Consider the following 22,388-nt stretch of genomic DNA (forward strand, 5'->3'; position numbering starts at 1 on the left):
CTGAGCCAAGCTTAGTGCTGGATAAATGACGCATCGTTTATTTTTGGGTGGGGCGATTTCCCTGGTTCTTGAGTTGACACATCCACACTTCTGTTTCTCCCCTTCTTAGAAAGCATGGGTCTGAGTGGTTTTTGGCTTGTTCCATGCTTTCGAGCCACAGGTCCGAGTGGTTTCCCGTTTGCCCCATCCGCCTTCCCCAGGAAAACCTGCTCTTTAGCACTGAATCAGAGCAAACATCCATCTGCAGAAAGCATGGCTGATGTTTGTTCCAATTCAGGGGCAAAGAATCGGTTTTCTCTGTGGGAAAGCAGCAAATCCTTAGTCCAGCATCCCGCTTCACCTTCTTTTGGAATTAACCTGGAAAGTTAATTCATTTCACAACTGGTACCTCCATGGTTTCTGAAGTATTAGTTTCTTGAATTCCCCTGCCGCTGCCCCAGTGTGGACGGGCGATCATGATGGACAGATCAAGATCCTTTCTTTCTTCCTCTTTTTTCACAGTCCTATTTTTATAGTGCAAATGATTGCAATAACTGGTAAGGTGAGCATGAAGCAGGGAAGCCGTAGCAAACTGAGCCTACAAGAAGTTTAATGGAGTCCAGAAATCAAAATGACATTGGTGACATAGGTTATTTTGGTCCCAAATATCCAGAGAAATGGGGAGAGGGAATTTATAAACACCCTATTTTTGCTTTTGCATCTTTTCCTGTCATTCTGTTAACCAGGAGATGCATGAATCAAAACTACTTTCAGTTTTAAATAAATAGTCACCCATACACATAGCGCTGATGCGGGGGGGGGGGCCTTTATGGAAATTCCATTTTGTGTTGCATTTATTATTCCTTACGGAAATGTTTGTTCATTTGCATTCTCTTCACTGGCCTTCACCTGCCCTCTGTGATGTCATCACACAGCTACATCTGATTGGCCAAGGAGTTTTATGATATCAGAAAGCAACGAATGACTGGCAGCAGGAATCCCTGACCAAAGGAGAATTAAAAACAAATGCAAACGTCAGGAAAAGCGACATTACAAAATAATCCAAAAATGCTTCACTTAACTTCACTCACACGTAAACAAATAGCAACCTATTTAAAAACCAAACTGAAATGTCTAAATACGCTTTACACAGTCTGGTTTTGAGACAGAGGAAGTGCGAAGAAACATTGGCATCTTCAATGTTTTAATTTGGCTTTAAAACGCTCCATTCAGTGTTTATATCCACAGGTTTGGGTAGTAACCCATTTTACTTTGAAAGATCAGCCCTGTGACTCATCTGAGAAAGAAACGGTGGTGCCAGATCCTGATGGAGAAAAGGTGTCTATGGAATGCAAATGCTTCCCAGGAAATAAAAAGTCCACAACCTGGCAGCTGCAGTAATTCCTGTGTCCTGTCCCAATTATGTTTAAATATGTGGCATTTCAAGAGGTAAAATTTAGCACCTCTTGCACAGAGGTCCCAAATGAGGTTCCCTTGCCATTTGCCAAATTCCAGCCCTCCAGCTCCAAGCTGTGACCAAGCATGTGTTCCCAGGCCACCTGCCTGCTTTATCATAATCCACTTAAGTTTACTTGTATTTACCTGTGTGGACTATAAGCTGTGGAGGAGGAGGGGGCGAGGAGGTCTGGTGCAAATTCCCTTTGATATCAGCTTGTAACAGCAGCCTTCACAAGGTGCATAGATAAACTATGGAACTCACTCCTGCAGGAGGCAGTGATGGCCACCAATCTAGGTGGCTTTAAAAGAGAATTAGACAAATTCATGGAGGGAAAGGCTGTATCAGTGGCTACTAGTCATGATGGCTACGCTCTGCCGTCAAAGGCAGAAATGCTTCTAACTACCAGTTGCTGGAAACTACAGGAGGAGAGAGGGCTCTTGTGCTCAAATCCTGATTGCAAGGTTTCCCACTGGGGCATCTGGTTGGCCACTGTGAGAACAGGATGCTGAGCTAGATAGGACACTGGCCTGATCCAGAAGATTCTTATGCTCTTCATGCATCACAGAATTTTCCAAATTTCTTACAGCCTCCTTGCCACCCCTATAAATTGACACCCTTGACCCTTCAACCCAATATCGACTGTGAGATGGTACAATACATCGCTCCCACCTGCGAGCGCTCCAATTGGAGAACAACCTTTACCAAAGGTGTCATGGGCTTTGAAGACACTCGGACTCAGGACACAAGGGAGAAACGTGCTAAGAGGAAGGCATGCTTGGCAAATCCACACCATGATCAACTCTTGCCCGGAAAACAATGTCCCCACTGTGGAAGGACATGTGGATCCAGAATTGGCCTCCACAGTCACTTACGGACTCATTGTTAAAACCATGGTTATTGAAGACAATCTTACTTGGCTATGAGTGATCGCAGAAGAAGAAGAAGAAGAAGAAGAAGAAGAAGAAGAAGAAGAAGAGTAGTAGTAGTAGTAGTAGTAGTAGTAGTTTGGATTTGATATCCCACTTTATCACCCGAAGGAGTCTCAAAGCGGCTAACATTCTCCTTTCCCTTCCTCCCTCACAACAAACACTCTGTGAGGTGAGTAGGGCTGAGAGACTTCAAAGAAGTGTGACTAGCCCAAGGTCACCCAGCAGCTGCATGTGGAGGACCGGGGAATCAAACCCGGTTCACCAGATTACGAGTCCATGAACTACAATACTCTCCCAAAAAGGCATGGGGCTCTCCAAGGCTTCAGACAGGACTCTTTAGTGGCCTTACCTCAAGTTGCTAGAGATTGAAACCTGGAGCCACTGAGCTATGGTTCTTCCCTCTAAAAATGAAGTAAGACTAGTCCTCATGGCTCTGAGTTTAAACAGGAAGTGGTCTTAGACTGTGTCTGATCATTGGTCTATCTGAAGGCAGCCCTATTTAGGGAAGCTTTTAATGTTTGACAGACTACTGTATTTGGAAGCTGGCCAGAGTGGGTGGGGAAACCCAGCCAGATGGGTGGGGTATAAATAATAATAATAATAATAATAATAATAATAATAATAATAATAATATATCAAGATCATCTAGCTTAGCACTGTCTATGGTGGTTGGCAGAGATTCTCTAGGATCTCACAGGGATCTCTTGCAGTGAAACCTGAAGATGCTAGGGATTGAACCTGGGACCATCTGCATGCAAAGCAGTTGTTCTGCCACTGAGCTATGACCCATAACAAAGCAAAGGTACCATCTCTCACTCAGCCAAGGGAGCACAGACCTCCAGGGATTTGGACACTAAACCTTGAACACACCCTTGGATGGCAGCCACAAAGCCACCCTCATAGGAGCCCACCAACGGGCAACTGCATCCTGACTCATGCAGAGGCACAACAGGCAACCTCCACTAAAGGAAAGTGATTTTGCTGCCTCTTGGCATTGGGAGTGATCAAATGATTTAACCACATGGCACACAGAGAGCCAATCAGCTGGGGCTCAATGGAAGGTAGGAAGGCCAGAGCAATGAATCATGAAGGCACCGTGGTGCATGTCATGTCAGATGCGTGTCAGTTCATTCAGTCACACAAGTCACAGAACATGGAAGGCACTGCCTAGGTCATCCAAACGAACTGCTGCCAGTGCTGGAAACCTACTCCTACAGCATCATTGATAGCTGGATGTCCAGTCTCTGCTAAAAAGGTCTCTAACTTTAGCTAGAGAGAGAGTGCATCACCCTCAGAGGCAGCCTCTTCCACTATCAAGAAGCTCACACCACTGGGAAGCAACAGAAAACAAGTCTGCACCATCATCTCTGCGGCAGCCCTTCAGATATTTGAAGACGGCTACCATATTACTAGGGCGCAGGTGACACTGTGGTCTAAACCACAAGGCCTAGGGCTTGCCAATCAGAAGGTCGGTGGTTCGAATCCCTGCGATGGGGTGAGCTCCCGTTGCTCGGTCCCTGCTCCTGCCAACCTAGCAGTTCGAAAGCATGTCAAAGTGCAAGTAGATAAATAGGTACCACTCCAGCAGGAAGGTAAACGGTGTTTTCGTGCACTGTTCTGGTTTGCCAGAAGTGGCTTAGTCATGCTGGCCACATGACCCGGAAGCCGTACACCGGCTCCCTCGGCCAGTAAAGCGAGATGAGCGCCGCAACCCCAGAGTCGGTCATGACTGGACCTAATGGTCAGGGGTCCCTTTACCTTTACCTTATTACCACTTAGGCCACATTCACACCCTAATAGGGCTGCCATATTTTGAAGAGCAAAAAAGAGGACACGTTTGCCGACTTTTAACTATGGATCTTTATGATGACTCTCATCATGAAAAGGGGGGCATGTCCTGGGAAAAGGGGACATATGCAACCCTACAATTGCTTTAAACGTTCATGGCTTCTTCCCCCCAAAGAATTCTGGGAGCTGACGTTTCTGAAGGCTGCTGAATTCTCAGAGTGGTTTAACAATCACTCCCTCTTCCCAAGTTCGGGAACTGTAGCACAGGAAGGAGGGTCAGAAGAACTCGCAACTAAGAACTTCCTCTCCCCCCCCCATTCTATTGTCCTTTTGTGTCATTTTAGATCAACCTGGGGTCCCCAGATGTTCTTGAACTATGGCTCCCATGATCCCTGACCGAAGACCATGTTGGCTATGAATGATGGGAGTTGTAGTTCAACCGCATCTAGGAGCCCGAGGTTGAGAAAGGCTGTTTTAATTTTGAGAGCAAGGGCTGCCTTTCTATTCTTTTAAAAGTAACCTGTATGCTTCTCTGGGCACCTTTTTAAATAAACAGATACATAAATAAGTTTCTCATCTAGCTTAAACATACCAATTCCTGCCAACTTTCCTTGTAACAAAGCTTCCAGGTTGCTCAAGACTTGATGATGCAGTGTTACCATTAAGTGTCTGTGTGTTGGCCTTATTTGGGGATGAAATATTTGCCAGAGGTCTGAAACTACCCTTTCCAGTATACTTTATCCCTGCTGGACCTAGGTGTTCCCAGTATGCCACAATTCCATAATATGGCAGAAAAGAATGTGGACCACAGTAGTAGAATAGTTCAGCTATTTTCTTTTCGTTTTTGGATCTCAACTTTCATTTAATAATTAAAAAAGAAGAAGATCCAGTTCCCAGCTGATGACTGGGAAGACGTGCTGTGGCAATGCCTGCCGAAATCCTGCAAAAAAGAGGCTAAATAAAATCCTGCAAATAAAATCTCCTGCAGCCATGTGTCTGTGCCTTGAAAAGGTTCTCGCTTCTCCATGCAACTAGCAAAATTATTATCCCTATATAAACTTATATCCCACCCTTCCCATCAAAGGAACCCAATGTGGTAAACACACCAGTAATAAAACAATACAAAAAAAATCAAAATCAAAGAGGCATAGCATTGTAGATGGGAACTCCAAAGGTCATCCAGTCCAACCCCGAGCAAGGCAGGGATCACAGCTCAAGAATCCCCAACAGGTGGCCATTTAACAACATGCAAGGGAGTCCATTCCACTGTCAGAAGGTTCCTCACTGTCAGAAGGTTCCTCCACTGTCAGAAGGTTTAGTTGGAATCTCCTTTCAAAAACAATCCCATCTTTTGAAAAACCAAAACACAGCTCCAGGACAGATGCAGACTCAGAACTGTGCAGGTTATGAAAAGTAAGAAGCTGTGAACACCTGTTGGATTTGTATAGTTGGCAGAGCATGAGACTCTTCATCTCAGGGTCGCGGGTTCGAGCCCCACATGGGGCAAAATGATTCCTGCATTGCAGGGGGTTGGACAAGATGACCCTCGGGGTCCCTTCCAGCTCTATGCTTCTGTGATTACGATCTAACGCCAGTTACAGATTAGGAAAGTACATTGAATGGGTTTGCATTGTTTCTCCACTTCAATGCAACTAAGTCCCATATCCTTTGGTGCAGGCCTGAAACAGCCTGGCCAGAGAATTTTAACTTAACAAACAAGGGGGTTGCATACAAACCACTCTGTGTTGTATTTTGTTTTGTTTTTCAATTTTTTTGAAATAATAATAATAATAATAATAATAATAATAATAATAATAATGTTACCCCTACCCAGAGTAGACCTATTGAAATTAATGGGCATGGCTAAGATGGCTCCATTGATTTCAATGGGTCTACAATTTAGTTGGACACAACTCCAACTTCTGGGTGCTAACCCCTTCAAAGCTCCCTCCAATAGGGCCTCCTAGAGGAGGTTGGAGCTCTGGAGAAAAATACATTTCAGCCCTACCCACTGCAAGGGCAGACCATTTAAAATTCTTTACCCAGCATATAAAATAAACATATCTCCAAATTATGGTAATAATAAATATGATAATATCTGCATCTGTTGAGAATCTTAACATCCCAATGATTAATATCAATAATATGAGCACCCACAAGACCGTTGCTGAATGAACTAGGCAGTTACAAGTTGCGCGTGCAACACAACACAATGTGTATCACACCGCAACTTCGCTGTGTTTGCACGGGGTTCGCTTATGAAAAGCTACAAGTGTGACTGCACATAACAAGAGGAGGCTGGAACGTCACATACCGTCAAAAACGCAGGAGTGAATGTTTGTATAGAGTTGCAAATATTCAGAAATGCACAAATTCGCAAGCCGCTATTCAGAACTCTCCTTATATTTTGTTAAGAACTGCATCAAATAGACACAAGATGCCCAGGCCCCAGAAATTTGTGCTTGCTTCCCGGCGCACATTTTGCCCGAGGTGTTTGCAAAACAGCTTCCTTGGCACGAGACCCAAAGCATGGGCAGGTTTTTAATTACCACGCCAGGTTCCTTCTCTCCATCCAGGTTATTTATAGGTCTATCACACTCGCTCATCATGGAAAATGAGATTAAACAGCCCGTAATCTGCAAAGCACGGATCCAGCCGACCTGCTTTAATGTCGGGCAGTGATTTTACCATCAACTCCTTGCTTCAACAGTATTTCTGAACTGGCACCTCAACAACCACATTGCTGGCACTGAGCTCAGCGCTGTGACAGGCCTGCAGAGATCTTGGGGATCTCAGCTGCCAGCCCCCAAAGGGGTATAGTTCAATTTGGGGACAGAGGCGGCTAAGGATTTGACCCCATTCAGGTCACTGTTTAATCTAGGGACAGGTTTGTGGGACTACAGAACACAGAAGCACGTATCTAGCAGGAAATCTGCAGCTTGCGTGAGGTCGGCACTAGGACCCAGCTGCATCTTAAGATTTCAGTGGGTCTTTAATTATGGCTAACAGTACAAACCCCGTAAGGCAAGGGCAGGGATGCGCTTTACAATGGGGAATCCCTTAATTGTTGGAAGGAGAAGAGTGACATTCAATGCATTGATCTCCTTGGTGGTAAGATGTGATCTAAACAGACAGTGTGGTGTAGTGGTTTAAGCGCTGGATAAGGAGCTGGAGAGACCAGGGTTCGAATCCCTACGCAGTCATGAAACCCACTAAGTGACCTTGGGCCGGTCCATCTCTCTCAGCCTAACCTACCTCACAGGGTTGTTGTATGGGGAAAATGGGGATGAGGAGAACTATAAGAAGAAGAATGAAAACAAGAACAACTTATTATTGGTACCCCACCCATCTGACTGGGTCGCCCCAGCCACTCTGGGCAGCTTCCAACATATATAAAAACACAATAAGACATTAAACCTTAAAAAGCTTCCCTATACAAGGCTGCCTTCAGGTGCCTTCTAAAGGTTGTATAGTTGTTACTCATCTCCTTGAGTGGGTGCCACTACCAAAAAGGCTCTCTACCTGACTATGTATGCTGCCACGAACTTCTTTGAGAAAGTGGGATGATGATGATGAAGATGATGATGTAAACTGGTGTAAACATGAATATGCCATCTAGCAGGTATTTTTCAGGATCCTGTGGTGCTGTTCCGACACCTGAAACCTGCACTCTGTGCATATTCTGCTCAGTTGCTTCCCACCAGCACAAGTTGTGAATGCAGAGAGGATGAGTCTGCCAGTGGCTATTTGCCACAATACCTAAATCACAGAACCTCCAACTATAGGGGGAGTCTATCTCTGAATACAAACTGCAAGGCCCAGACAACAGGGGGTATTCATTATGTGAACATAACAGATTTGCTGATTTACAAGATACCACCATGAGACGCAAGTCCATAAAACTCACCACAAAACATTGCTTTCAACCAGCTTTACTGTGTCATGGGTACAAGAAACCACAATATATATTTATTTTTTAAAAAGCAAACTCTCCCCACCCTGATGGCTGAATACCCTCCTCTGGGAAATTATGCTCTAACATTCAGCAGAATCAAGCAAAGATTTCCCAGTGCAGTATTCCATGCCAGAAGCAAAAAGAAGAACGACAAAAAACTACCCTTCCCCACGTGTAGAGGAGTCACCTTGCAAGAAGGGGGTCTCCTAGAGATTTCCCTTGGCAAATTGGAGCGGTAGTGCGTCCAAACTTGTTTAAAAAATAAATATCCACCTGCAGGTGGAAGCGGTATGGTCCAAGAAAGCTCTACAACTTCTTGGTTATTTAGGGTGTTTGAGGCCCTCCCCAAACATCTGATTGTTGAGGAACACGCCCAATTAAAATTAGAGGAATGCTTCACTCTTTGAGAAACAGGTTCCAGTTTTCAGGGTGACCTCAGTTAAGTGTCCTCTATGAGATCCTCTTCTGCATTGCCTCCTCCAGAAAGCCAGAGTATTGGACTAGGGCCCGTGAGAGACCAGGGTTCAAATCCCAACTCAGCCATTAAGCTCACTGGGTGTGACCTTTGGGCCAGTCATTGCATCTCTCAGCCTAACCTACCTCACAGGGTTGTTGTGGGGAATTAAATGAGAAAGGGGTGAACCATGTGTGCAACCTTGTGCTCCTTGGCAAAAAAACGGTGGGACAGAAAAGCATAATAATAATACAGTAATACAGGCTAATCTGGCAGCTCACGGCCATCCGTCACCACTGCCACTGAAAAAATCTCCCACTAGCCCCTGCCCCTGATGGAGCATTGTGGGAGATTTAAAATGTTAGCACACAGCATGAGGTCCTGGCAGGTGCCCCCAAGGCATCTAGTGGGGACACCAGACCCAACTCTTACAGAAGTTTCACTTGTGGAGAATGAAGGACTTGCCTGCGGTCAGAGAAGTTACAGATCAGAGCTTGCCTCCTGACTAAAGCAAGCCAACACAGAGCAGAGAGAAACTCACACAGAGACTCAATGAGCAGCAGCCTCTGAGACAGGCAATTTTGCTGCATCTGAAGCGATTGCTCAGTTGCCCCCCTCCCATGCAGAGAGGCAACAGGGGGAAAAGGAGCAGAGACTCACTCAGAGACGCATTGATCCTCCTCCTCTGTTGATGGACAGTTTGGGCTTACAGGACCTCTGAATGTTGCAACATATTTCCCACGGTGCCTATTTTGGGGGATTACTGGCTTAATCAATTGGACTCCTCACATGACTTTGGGCTAGGGGCCAAATGTTGACGTCAAGACCTCAGGACTCTCCTTGGGCCAGGGGTTGCCAACCTGGTGCCTGCAGGCACCCAGACTCTGAGCTTTCATTGGGGATGGGGTGGGAAGTAAAACTCTAGGCCTCTTAGAAAAAAGGTTGTGAAGCAAAATGTGCTGGTATCCTTCTAAGTGATATCCACATGGTTTTGGCCAATGAGCAAAGTCAGAGCTGTGATTGGTAAGCAGGTGGTTTGGTCATCAGGCAACAGGAATCCTAAACAACTGCTGTTCCACACTCCCCGCTAGTGTGTTATTCCCTCACCCCACATGGTAGCCATTTTGTGACTGCCTCCAAATTCATTGATCCAAAAAAAGCTGGCGAACCCTGTCCTAAGCCATGCCCTGTCTTCCCTGACCATAGCCCCCACCAGCCCTACTCCACCCCCCTCCTGAAGCAGCTTTGCCTGTCTAGAATGTGCTCTTGAACTGTGATCATGTTTCTTGTCTGCCGGGATAAAGAGGTGGGTTTGAGGAGGACCTGGCTTGAATAGAGCCTAGCATGTACAGGTAAGTGTCACACTCAATGGAGGCCCATTTTGGCATCCATTCCTGCCCATCATTAACATGTGACCTACAGGAAGTTTGCTCTGTGGAAATGCGGCCAAACCCCACCCCCCAACTGCCCCCAAAGTGACCATATACCAGCACATACGCCCAGCGGCAAAAATATGTCTTCCTATATACAATGAAGGCAAGGCTGTCATCATGCAGCTCCTGTTGGAGTATCTATAGCGCTGCATCACAATCCTGGATTTGCATGGGTCACGAAGAGTCGGACACGACTAAACGCCTAAACAACAACAAGAAAACAAAGGAGAAGCCAGGTTGCACAGGGCCAGTGACCATGGGCTGAGAGTGAGAATGGGGGACACTGACAGGGGGGAAAAGGTGGTTCAAACAACAGCAGAAGTTTGAGTAAAGCAAAGATGGAAGGAACTGAGAGGGGAATGGTGACTTTAAACAACAGCAGGGCTTTAAGTAAAGGACATGAATATAGTTGGGTCGATAAAACATCCCTGATCCCACTTTGAGAGCCACTGTTATCACAATTGTTGCCGTCATATTGTTGTGGAAGAGCTGCAGGATGTTCACAAATTTATCCGGGCAGCTGATTTTCAGAAGGACAGTCCACAGGGCAGTATGATTTAGTGCCAAGGGCCTTAGTTCGGTCAATAAACACCATATACAGAGGTTGGTTGTGCTCCCTGCATTTTTCTTGAAGCTGTCAAGCAGTGAATATCATATCCACTGTCCCCCTAGAACAGACATGCCCCAACTCCAGATGTTTTGGGACTACAACTCCCATCATCCCTAGCTAACAAGACCAGTGGTCAGGTGGGAGTTGTAGTCCCAAAACATCTGGAGGGCCGAGTTTGGGGATGCCTACCCTAGAAGGTCAAAAACCATTTTGGGATTCAGGAAGGGTTTTCTTGGATATAGTTAGGAGACAGTTTGCTAAGATCCTTTCAAGAATTTTGTCAGCTGCAGCGAAGAGAGAGATGCCTTGATAGTTTCCGCAATCCGTTCTATCACTATTTTTTAAAGAGATTGATAATTCTGGCATCCCTAAAGTCTGCTGGGATCTCCTCTCTCCCCCAATGAGCTTGTGAAGTTGTTGTAAAGGTTCAATTCCACCCACTTTGAAGACTTCGGCTTTGAAGCCATCAGGCTTTAAAGCCATCAGGTCCACTGGCTTTGTTGTTGTTCATTTGGTTAATGGCTGTGCACATCACTGTGCACGAACACACCCAACAAACCTTGGAAGGTAGTGGACTCTCCTCCATCGGAGGGTTTTTAAACATGCGATTCCTGCATTTGCCGGGGGGTTGGACTAGATGACCCTTGGGATCCCTCCCAAGTTCACAATTGAAAGATTCTGTGTTTCCGCTTGGAAATACGCAGAAGTCACACCATCCACATGGCTCCACATTCTTCCCTCTGCATTTACTGCACATGGAAGGGTTCCCCATCCCCCACCCCAGTTCTTCACATTTGGCTAACCATCCCTCCCTTGCAGGCGGCTTAATCCATTTACATAACCTCCGGCAGAGACAAAGGCGGCTGTGTTATCGCCCCTTTGCAAAAGCACCATGTGCAAATCCTCGGCTGCACCAGGTCTGCACAAGGGAGCAATATTTCCATCAAGATCTAAACCTGGCTTTGTTGGTGCCCTGTCAAAAGAGCAAGCATTTGACTTCCCGCCATGATAAAGCTGTCATCGGAGGAGAAAGGCAAGCAGGGCTTAACAAACGGGAACAAATCTTCACGGCAGTCAAGACGGACAGGCAGCCTCTTCCCCGGCTGTTTGCTGAAATCGGGTTTCGCTGTTATCGTAGGACAAGGCAGCGGAGTGGGGGTGGGGGTCAGATCTCGCTGAAACGCCGGCAGGCCATTAAGTGTAGTTACAGGCTGTTACCTACATTGACCACAAAAAGGGCCATTTCACAGGGCCACAAAGGAGGACGAGTTTCTTCAGACCTGCAGCCCAGGGGTGGGGAACTGCCAGCCCACAAGTCAAATCTGACCTGGCACAGGTCCCAATTTGGCCCATGAGGCTATTTTCCTCAAACCGTGCCCACCTGCTCCACACAGGTACAGGGCAAGCAGAGACAATGTTAGAAACTCAAATAAGCTAAGCACCAGATGGCTCCTTAAAACCAAGTTTACAGTCGCCAAAACGTTGTCATTTTTGGGCAAGTCGGCTCTAAAGTCTGACTGCATTTTCCAAAGATGGACTGACTGTGATAGATTATCAGTTAGATATCTGGCTAGTTCAGATGACAGCCTTGAGCTCGGTAAGGGCTCCGAGAACTTAGAGAAGAAGAGTCACTTTATTCAGGGATAGTCTGCATATGTATATATTGGCCTATTCCTGCAGGGTGTGGCATGAGTGCGTGAAAACAGTCGGGATCCAGTGATCCCCAGGCATGCACCTGGATTGTGGAGGTGTCAGGCACCATCGTGGCTCCCAGGCATCTTCACTTGGTCACAAGTGGCCAGTCGCCAGGTACAAAATGCGCCTGCAGCCTGGCTAATTTTGAACACTGGGCAGAGATGTAGCCGGCTTGGTTGTGCAACTGAATTTCCTATGGGGAACTAGATTGCACAGCTGATCCCTGCAGAAAGCATGCCGGAAGTCACCACCTATCAGCCAATGGGTGGTGATTTCCATCTTGTTGGATCGGCTGTGCAGGAGGGAGCTTAGTCGCACAGCCAATCCCTGCAACAGATTTCAGCTGATGGGAAGCAACTTCAAGCATGCTGATCTGCAGCACTCCAAAGCAAAGCCCTGCAAGGTGCTTTGAAGTCCCCTGATGTCATTGTAATGTCTGGTGATTAGCAAGCTTTGGCCACCTATCAAATTTAGCCTACAAGTGTTAAGGGAGATAAGGACCTGGACCCACAGCCAAGTTCACCTTAGAGACACATTTTTGCAAAGCAGTATTGCTGCATGCAATGCATTTTTGTATACTACCTCCACCAGTTTATGCATCTTTATGCATCCTTCACCCTAGTGTAAGCACTGCATGGCTGCATTGCAAAGAGGAAGCCTACAGATGTGGGTCAGCAGCAGAACCAGGAGCCTGTCTTGCGGACCAGCCTGAAAAGAGATGGCTCTATGAGCCACTTGGAGGAAGTAGACTTGATGCTCAGTCCTGCTCCCAAGGCTGGGAACTTGAACTTGCCCTTCTGCCATGCCATCATTTTGCCAGGGTCCCTCTACCCAGAGGCAGCAGGCTTGCTCCAAACCTGGGTCCTTAAAAAACTCCAAATAGCTTCTCGTGGCTTTGCTTGCTTTGGGGACCAAACAAGATAAAGAAATAGGAAACTAGGTCTGAAGGTTAAAAGGGTAGGATGTTTCTTTCTGCCATTCTTCATTTTTTATTTGCAAGATGTTTTGCTTTTTTAAAATGGGATTTCATCTTCCCTGCCCACCCACCCCCTGCCAAAAAACCCCACACCCATTACACACCTCTGCAGTTCAAAATGGTGCAGCCCATTCTATCACCAAGATCTGCAGCAAATCAAGGCCAGCCCAAAGCAATGAGGAATGTGGGGGAGGGCCGTCATTTGTGTGAGAACCAGCTGCCCCTAGCCAGACAAAATGGTTTCATTGCTGAAGACCTCATGCAGAGAATATAGACCAGCCTCTCAAATGCAAAGAGGCAGCAGCCCAATTTTGGCCGCTGAGACAGTTTAGATCATTTTGCACAGCCATGTGGAGTAGTCACCACACCCCATTTTTCATACTGCAGACTTGGGGTGAGGGCAAGGAGGTGGGTCTTGCCATTTCAAATTCTGGCCACAAGGACGGCAAATTCTCCAGCAGCTCTCTCTAGCATGCACACTCTTAATGATGTTTACTTCTGTAGTTCAGAACCCAAAACCATGTTGCTTTCCAAATTAAAACATGCAGTTTGGACATCACAACACAAGGAGAATTCATCACACAGCAGATTGTCAGTGAGGGGGGAGGGGGGGAACTGCTAGTGGGAATCAGTCAAAGAATGCCATGATCCCACCAATGGGCCAAAAAGAAACCTAAGCAACTCACTAGTCCCTACTGAGGAACAAATTTGCTCTTGATCTCTTACCTGGGGCAATGCCCAATGAGGAGTCGCAAGGAAGGGAAGTCTCCTTTGGCTGCTGCATAGTGAACAGGTAAAGCACCCGTGTCTGTGGCTGCCAGCGGGTCGCTGCTCCCGAAGCGCAAAAGCCAGTCGATCACTTCGTGGTGCCCAAAGCGGGCAGCCAGATGCAAGACGGTGGCACCAGAGTTGTCTGTGTCCTGCAAGTCATGGAAACACAACCAAGAGGGTCAAGCATCACCTCCATTGAACACACAGGATGCTAAGAAGCAGAAGACATTAACACAGGATTTTCAAGCTTTGGAGTGCTGTGTGAGTGTAGGAAACCTGGGACACATTACCCAGGATGGCAAGGATTTAAAACAAGAGTGGCAAGACCGAAAGGGACCCAAAAGCTTATCTGATCCAATCCCCTGCAATGAAGGAAGCACAACTGAGTATCTTGCAAATGACAGGGCCGGCCCCAGACATTTTTGCTGCCTGAGGCAGAGGGAAAATGGCTCTTCCCCTCACCGATACCGTGAACAGAAACTAAGTGGATGACAGCACTGGTCATGGAACACTGCATACCCTCCAAATGTCCCTATTTTCCAGAGACACTCCCAGATTTACAGAAGCTGCCCTAATTTCTGATTTGATCCTGGAATGTCCCGCTTCCCTTAGGACGTCCCTATTTTCATCAGAGAAGTGTGGCAGGATATGGAGTTAGGTCAGCAGTTCAAATCTGCACAAAGGGGTGAGCTCCTGTAGCTTTGTCCCAGCCAACCTAGCAGTTTGAAAGCATACCAGTGCAAGTAGATAAATAGGTACTGCTGTGGCAGGAAGGTAAACAGTGTTTCCGTGCGCTCTGGTTTCTGTCATGGTGTCCCATTGCACTAGAAGTGGTTTAGTCATGCTGGCCACATGACCCAGAAAGCTGTCTGTGAACAAACACTGGCTCCCTCAGCCTCAAAGCAAAGATGTGCACCACACCCCATAGTCAAATTCAACTGGACTTAACAAAGGGGTCCTGATAGAGTTATGTGACATATACATCCAGAACCAAGAATATAAGTAACTATACACCCTTCTGAAGACATCTGAAGGCATCCCTGTATGAGGAAGTTTTAAAATGTTTTATTATGTTTTTATTCATGTTGGAAGAATGGTTGGAGCAACCCGGTCAGATGGGTGGGGTATAAATAGAATAGTAATCACCATCATGGCCTTTGGTTGATTTGACTGACATCCTATGTCCTTTTAAAATGTGGTTTGGGGGGGTATTGGGTTGTTGTTTATATTTTGATTATAAATTTTCTAGTTTTATATTTTGATTTTATTCTGTGAGCCGCCCTAAGACCAGTGGGTATAGGGGGGTATATAGATTCAATGAATAAATAAAAATAAATAAAAAATCATCATAAAAAATAGGACGTCCCTATTTTCATCGGATAAATGTTGGAGGGCATGATAGTGTTCCCCGCTACACCTGAAGGACAGCAACCTGGCTTAAGGGGCACAAGGCAGGCCACCTCAGAGAGAGAGAGAGAGAGAGAGAGAGAGAGAGAGAGAGAGAGAGAGAGAGAGAGAGAGAGATTGAGCTTTGTTCTCCATCATCATTGCCCTGCTGCCTATGGTAGCCAGCAACCTCACTCTGCCTAATGAAAGGAACGGCCCTGAACATGGCAAATATTATGCAGCAACTTGGGGCAAGATGCAACCAAAATGGTGCTTTGCAAAAAGTTGTTTTCACCAGCAGAATTTTAGTTTGTTCAGCTGTTCAGCCCCTCCTCCTTATTTTGCATGATGTATTCTTGCCCTGCTAATCGATGCTCACTGACCACTGGAATTTCTGCTCATAGGACACCCAATGAAGGGCAGGCCCATTCCCTGGACTCTGAATGCCACCAGGCACCAGTTATACTATTCCTAACCCACCTTTGCAGGCTTTAAAACATATACACACACACAGCTGAAATGTTGCCAACTAACCATTTTTTCAGTACAGTGGTACCTCGGGTTAAGTACTTAATTCGTTCCGGAGGTCTGTTCATAACCTGAAACTTTTCTTAACCTGAAGCACCACTTTAGCTAATGGGGTCTCCCGCTGCCGCTGCGCCGCTGCTGCACGAATTCTGCTCTCATTCTGAAGCAAAGTTCTTAACCCAAGGTACTATTTCTGGGTTAGTGGAGTCTGTAACCTGAACCGTATGTAACCCGAGGTACCACTGTACTTGTACAATCTGGGACCTCCCACTTTACACATGAATGTTGGCATTGATTTGAATTGCTCCCAGCAGAGTTTCAGCATTCAGGTTTGGCCCAAGAAAACCATGAATTCACAATGGGGCTCCAGGACCTGTCTTATGATGGTCCTTTCCTACCCAAGAGAAACAGCCAACAAGGAAGGGTTTTTTGTCAAAGGTGGTGGCATACCACTGGCCTCTGGCCTCCCCTCCACACCTACGAAATTATCTTAAAGGTTCCGAAACTACCCCCCTCCCATTCCCAGAAACCATGTGAAATGTAGCAATCTGTAAATCAGTATTACCTATTTATTTATACCCTGCCTTTTTCCCTGATGGGACTCAAGGCGGCTGTGCTAGATGTTGTATGGTTTTACAGGTGTGCTGTGGACCAGCCAAATGAATCTTGCGGACCACAGTTTGAAGGAACCAGTGGAGGAATCCCTAAAAAGGGGGGGGGGGATTCCAACCCCACGGGAATACATGAGTGACAAGGCCAATCCTTTCTTGGTTATCTCAGTTCCCTGCCTGGACTAGAACACCTTACACTTCAGTTCCATTCAATAATTGCACCAGACCATGGAAAAGAAAGACAAACTGTGGTACTGTATATAGGATGCTTTCACATTAACAACCACAGTCTGTGGTCACCTCACAAATTGGCATCAGAAACCAGGGTCTGATGGCAGATGAAAGTTATAGACTATATGGAATTGGCGGAAATGACTGGCAGAATCCGAGACCAGGGAGAAGAGTTGGTGGAAGAAGACTGGAAGAAATTTAAAGACTATTTGCAGAAACATTGCAAAATTAATGAATGTTAAAATGATGTAGGATTGAAATGAGACGGCTTTAGCAACAAAGTTAAAAGAATATGCAAAAATGGATTGATAATTAGATGGCAACATGAAGCTCAATATGTTAAGATATAAAATTAAGATAAAAACAAAGAGGGTAAGGATTTGCTGAATTAACCATGTGAACTGGAATACAAAAAAGGGAGGCGTGAGGAGGTCAGGAAAATAAGTAAATGAAATATAAGACATGAAAAGATTGATTTGTTTTTAATGTTTTTATTTTTTATCTATTTTTTAATGTATTTTGTATTTGTTAATTTGTATTTTTGTATCCTTTTTTCTATTTTTATTTTTTCTCTTTTTTATTCTGTAACCTTTTCCTGTCTATAAAATTTCAATAAATATCTTTTAAAAAAACACACAGAGAAACCAGGGTCTGAAGTGGCTTTTCAAACCACAGTTTGCATCAACTACGGTTTGGCATATGTCTGAACTGACAATCCACAGGGGCATTTTTCTGTCTTGGGGGGTGGGTGGGGATGGCTGCTGCAACAAGATGCTGGAGTGATGGAAAACAAAAGAAATCAACCAGCTCCAAAGCCTGGTTTGCCCATTGTACATTTGGAAGCCCAAACCAACGTACTGGGTTCTAAATTACGTTCTGTGCAAACCTTGGTTAGGTGTGTTGCCTGAACTGAGCAAACCATGGCAGAGGCTCCGTACAAACAATGGCTCTGTATCTTTCCTGGTCCACTCTTCTCTAATCAATGCACATGCAGAACATTTCAGTCCAAAATTCACATAATTTCAAAATGATCAGGATTGGCTTGTGAGATCCGCTTTGGTGGTTTTCTTTTACTAGAAACCAGTTCCACCAACCACATGCAAAAGACATACACTGAAGAGTTCTGAGCCCAGGTATTTGTTTGGAGCACCAGAAATGAATGGGGCTCACAATCCTTCCATGCAAAAATCCACGCCAAGTTTCCTTCATATCTGGGAAAGGCCACAACTCAAAGGCCTTGCATATAGAAGGTCCTGGACTCACTCCCCAGCATCTTCAAGTAGGGCTGGGAGAGAGCCTTGCCTGAAACCCTGGAGAGTTGCTGCCCATCAGCGAGAAGGACCAATCTGTCAGAGTTGGCATAAAACAGCTTTCTACATTGGGGTGGAGCTGTTGTTTTGTGCCCAAGCATATGCAGAAGGTCCCAGTTTTGGCTCCCAGCATTCAGATAAGACTTGAAAAGACTTTCCACCTGGAATCCCGAGGAGCGTTCACTTTTGTTTCTGGCCCTCCCCAGCCCTGGCATGAGAAAAGATTGCCCACTCCTTGCTTTAATGGGTAAAGATGCCTTCATGAATTGAACTCAAAACCTCCTGCATCCGAAGCAGGTGTTCTAGGCTTCAGCTCTTCTCCTGGTGCGCCAGCCTACTCACGCCGACGTTGGAACAACTTGAACAACCTTCATTGGAAAGATGTACAGTGGTACCTCGGGTTAAGTACTTAATTCGTTCTGGAGGTCCGTTCTTAACCTGAAACTGTTCTTAACCTGAAGCACCACTTTAGCTAATGGGGCCTCCTGCTGCTGCCGCCGCCACATGATTTCTGTTCTCATCCAGAAGCAAAGTTCTTAACCCGAGGTACTATTCCTGGGTTAGCGGAGCCTGTAACCTGAAGGCTCTGTAACCTGAAGAATATGTAACCCGAGGTACCACTGTACAAGACAAAAAACCACAGTCCTCCTTGGTGAAAACCATTTCCATTTCTTGGAAACTTAAGGCATTTCTAATCTGCTTCGATATTTTAACTTTGGCATGTTTTAAGTTAGGGTTGCAAACAGCACCAGATTTAGGTTTGAGGAGGCCCTAAGCTACTGAAGGTAATGGGGCCCTTTATATGTCCAGCTGTCCTTTGTCAACAACAAATGGTCACTGTTTTTTGTGTTGAATATATGCTATATGGTAATTTATGGACCTAATAGGTATCTAAAGCCATTTGCACATAACAAAATATGTGATATTTTAGGGAGCAGACTAGCAGGCGGGGCCCATTCCCTACATCATAGGAGCCTACACAACACAAAACACTGTTGCTGTATGTAGGTTTTATTTTATTTGTTTTTATCTTATTTTTTGAAAATGTACATCCAGTGGGGTTTTTTTTCTCTAGGTTTTTTTTGGATGGACCCAAGAGAGTGGGGCCCTAAGCTACAGCTTGTTTAGCTTATACGTAAATCCAGCACTGGTCGCAAATCTTTCTTGATTTTACTGTTTTGTAAACGCTCTGAGGAGGAGTTGTTGTTTTACAATCAAGCGGTGTGTAAATTTTTACGGAAGAAATAAATAACAAATGCACTTAGCATTTTAATGCAAATCAAGCAGTGCAATCGAAACATGTCAATTGCCTACCATACAGTAAAGGTCATTTTACAGCACGGCTGGATTTTAGCATGTACTTGGAGATGTAAGGAGCAGTCTTAAGAGTCTTTCCTAGTGCTACATGGAGATGCCTTCAGGGGTTCAGGGTTAGGACCTTCTGCAAGCACAGAGCTATAGATGCTCCAGCTGAACAATAAAAATTGCCTTATACCAAACCAGAATATTGGCCCACGTAGCTCAGTGCTGTGTATGACCTCGTGCCTGCCAGATACTTTGAACTACCATTACCATAAGCCCAAGCCAGGTTGACCTGGGCTGGGGCTGATAGGGGTTGCAGTGCAAAACATCTAGAAGCCACCAGACTGCAAAGGCTGCTGCTGTACACTGACTGGCAGCAGCTCCCAGGGTTTCAGGCAGGGCTCTATCCCAACCCTACCTGGAGATGCAGAAGAACTGGACCTGGGACCTTCTACATGGAAAGTGGGAGCTCTACTGCTGAGAAGCTGCCCATCCCCAGGTCATGGAGAAATACTCTGGCAGGGAGCCAGACTGCATTTCCCTGTCAATCAAGCATTCAGAGGTCAACACAGGTTTCCTTCAGTGTCTAGTCCACTTTTAAAGATATTCTTCCGTGTGGGGGGAGGGTTTATCCCCACAGTGTTCCTGACCATATGCAACAGGGCATTGTGAATGTCTTGCCTACACAACATCCCCACACACCAAGAGGCTGAATTTCGCACCCTCCTCTCCTCCCAAAGGGAGGGGAGGACCTAAACATTTTGCTCTGGCTAACAAGAGCTTAGCCCCGCAAAGTATTAAGACTCTCTTACTTAGAAACTCTGCTGGCCTGAACACCTGCCTTCACATAAAGGGAGCTTCCCAGTTAAGCACAGAATATGTAGCAGACATGGATGCAGACTTCACACATGCTCAGAGGAACTCCTGCCCTCCTTTACAAGCACCACTCCTGTAACCAGCACTTGCTCTTGCTGTAACTACTGTACAGTGGTACCTCAGGTTAAGTACTTAATTCGTTCCGGACGTCTGTTCTTAACCTGAAACTGTTCTTAACCTGAGGTACCACTTTAGCTAATGGGGCCTCCTGCTGCCACTGCGCCGCCAGAGCACGATTTCTGTTCTCATCCTGAAGCAAAGTTCTTAACCTGAAGCACTATTTCTGGGTTAGCGGAGTGTGTAACCTGAAGCGTATGTAACCCGAGGTATCACTGTATTTGGTTATGGAGCAGCCAAGAAACTGTTCCCTGTTCTTTCCTTTTTGGTACTGACTTCTGAATTACGTATTTGTTGTTCCTATTCTAAATATGAAGGCCTGCGTGTGTCTTTGCAAATGAATCTGCACAGAGTAAGTGCTGGGACTTAAAGCTAGGCTAGAAAATTGCTGCCTCCAACCAGCAGGTCCCTCTTCTTCCTAGAGTGAGCAGTGCTTAGTGGATGATGGGGGAGCAGAGCTCTCATGGATCAGGTCAGTGGCCCATCTAGTCCTGCACTCTCTTCTCACAGTGGCCAACCAGATGCCTGTAGGAAACCTGCAAGCAGGAATCAAGCACAATAGTCCTCTCCCCTCCTGTAGCTTCCAGCAAGTGAATTTTTGAAACATTGCTGCCTTCGACCACAGAGGCAAAGCACAGCCGTCATCGTGCTTAGTAGCCACGACAGACCTCTCCTCCATGAAATTTGTCTCATCCTCTTTTAAAGCAGTCAAGATTGATGGCTATCACCAAACCTTTGTGGATGAGAGTTCCATAGGACAAAAATGGAATTCAGAGGCAACACATACACACACATAACCCTCCAATTTTGGCCAAATTGTTCACCCACCAACTTTCTAAAAACTCTAGCTATGGGTATCAACAGGGAAAAAATAGATGGCTGCGCGCCCCCGCAAAAAATAATAATCCAGCGCTGGGTTGAGAGAAACGAACTCTGCGCGCAGAGACATTCCCATTTTGACCCTTTCTTTTCTGAGCTATGCTGGCCTTTCCTAAATAAGTAAATAAGACTTCCAGACAGGTGTCCTTTAAAAGATAACGCCCCTAAAGGTCAGCGTCAACGGAGCCGCTTGGAACGCAGTCCCCTTCCGTGCGCCCAAGGCGCAAAACCCTTCAAGGCGCGCCAGGGCGTCCCCTCGCTCCACCGGTGCTCACCTGGACTCGGCACCCTCCCTGGGTGAGCAGCCACTGGAGGCAGGCCAGGTTGCCGGTGGCGGCGGCATCGTGGCCCGGTGTGGCCCCATTGCGAGCCCGCCCGTTGCCGGCCAGCGCCGCTTCCTCCACCAGGTAGCGCAGGCAGTTCAGCTTCCCGGCGCGGGCGGCGTGGTGAGCAGGAGAGGCGCCCAGCGCGTCGCGGAGCTGTGCGGGCGGCAGCAGCTGCCCGTCGGCCTGCAGCGCCTTGAGCGTGTCCACGTCCCCCTGGCGGGCGGCCTGCAATGCCCGCTCCAGGGCCATCGCCTGCGCCTCCGACGGCAGCCTGTCTGGCCGGCCGGCCTCAACACCTGGAGGGAGCCATACAGGGGCCGGCCGCCTCGCCCCGACGGCCTCCCGGGAGTCTTCGGCGTCTCTCGGCGGTCCTCTCCGTCGGGTGCCTTGCAAAGGAAAGGTGGGCGGCCCGCGAGGTGCTCCTCTACTTTCCCGTCCCCTCTAACTTCGCCTGAGCAGCCGGACGCGAGGAGCCATCGCGCCCCGTCGAGGTTTGCTAGAAGTCTCGCCCGCGGTCCTTTCCTCAGCTGCGGAGCTCTGCGCGACAGAAGGGCCGGCCTCCAGCCCCGGCTGCCGGCTCCAGCTCCTCCCTACCTCCCTCCCTCCAGCACCAGCAAGAGCCTCCGGGCGCCCTCCTGCCCCTCCCCGAGCCGGCCGGCTCCTCCCCTTCGCCGGCAGCGCTGAGCCTGGAGGCGGGAAAGGGTTAAACGCGAGATTTAAAAGGGAGCGGCATCGCCTTTCTCTCTTGCTGCTGATCCCCGCACAGGCGCTGC

The 22,388-nt window shown here is 46.9% G+C and overlaps 1 protein-coding gene across 1 annotated transcript in view; it reads right to left on the reverse strand.

Annotated features, from left to right (window-relative positions):
• The window catches only part of LOC309376771 (espin-like), a 111,293-nt gene extending 89,114 nt beyond the window's left edge, over positions 1-22,179 (reverse strand). The window contains exons 1-2 of the mRNA XM_081923557.1: positions 21,565-22,179; positions 14,005-14,198 (exon numbers count right to left, since the gene is read on the reverse strand). Coding sequence (XP_081779683.1) covers positions 14,005-14,198; positions 21,565-21,864 — 494 coding nt within the window. The 5' untranslated portion in view covers positions 21,865-22,179. The remainder of the gene's footprint in view (positions 1-14,004; positions 14,199-21,564) is intronic.
• Positions 22,180-22,388: the final 209 nt, after the last annotated feature.

Source organism: Podarcis melisellensis (genome assembly GCF_964234715.1).
Source record: "Podarcis melisellensis genome assembly, chromosome: 8".
NCBI classification, from domain to species: domain Eukaryota; kingdom Metazoa; phylum Chordata; class Lepidosauria; order Squamata; family Lacertidae; genus Podarcis; species Podarcis melisellensis.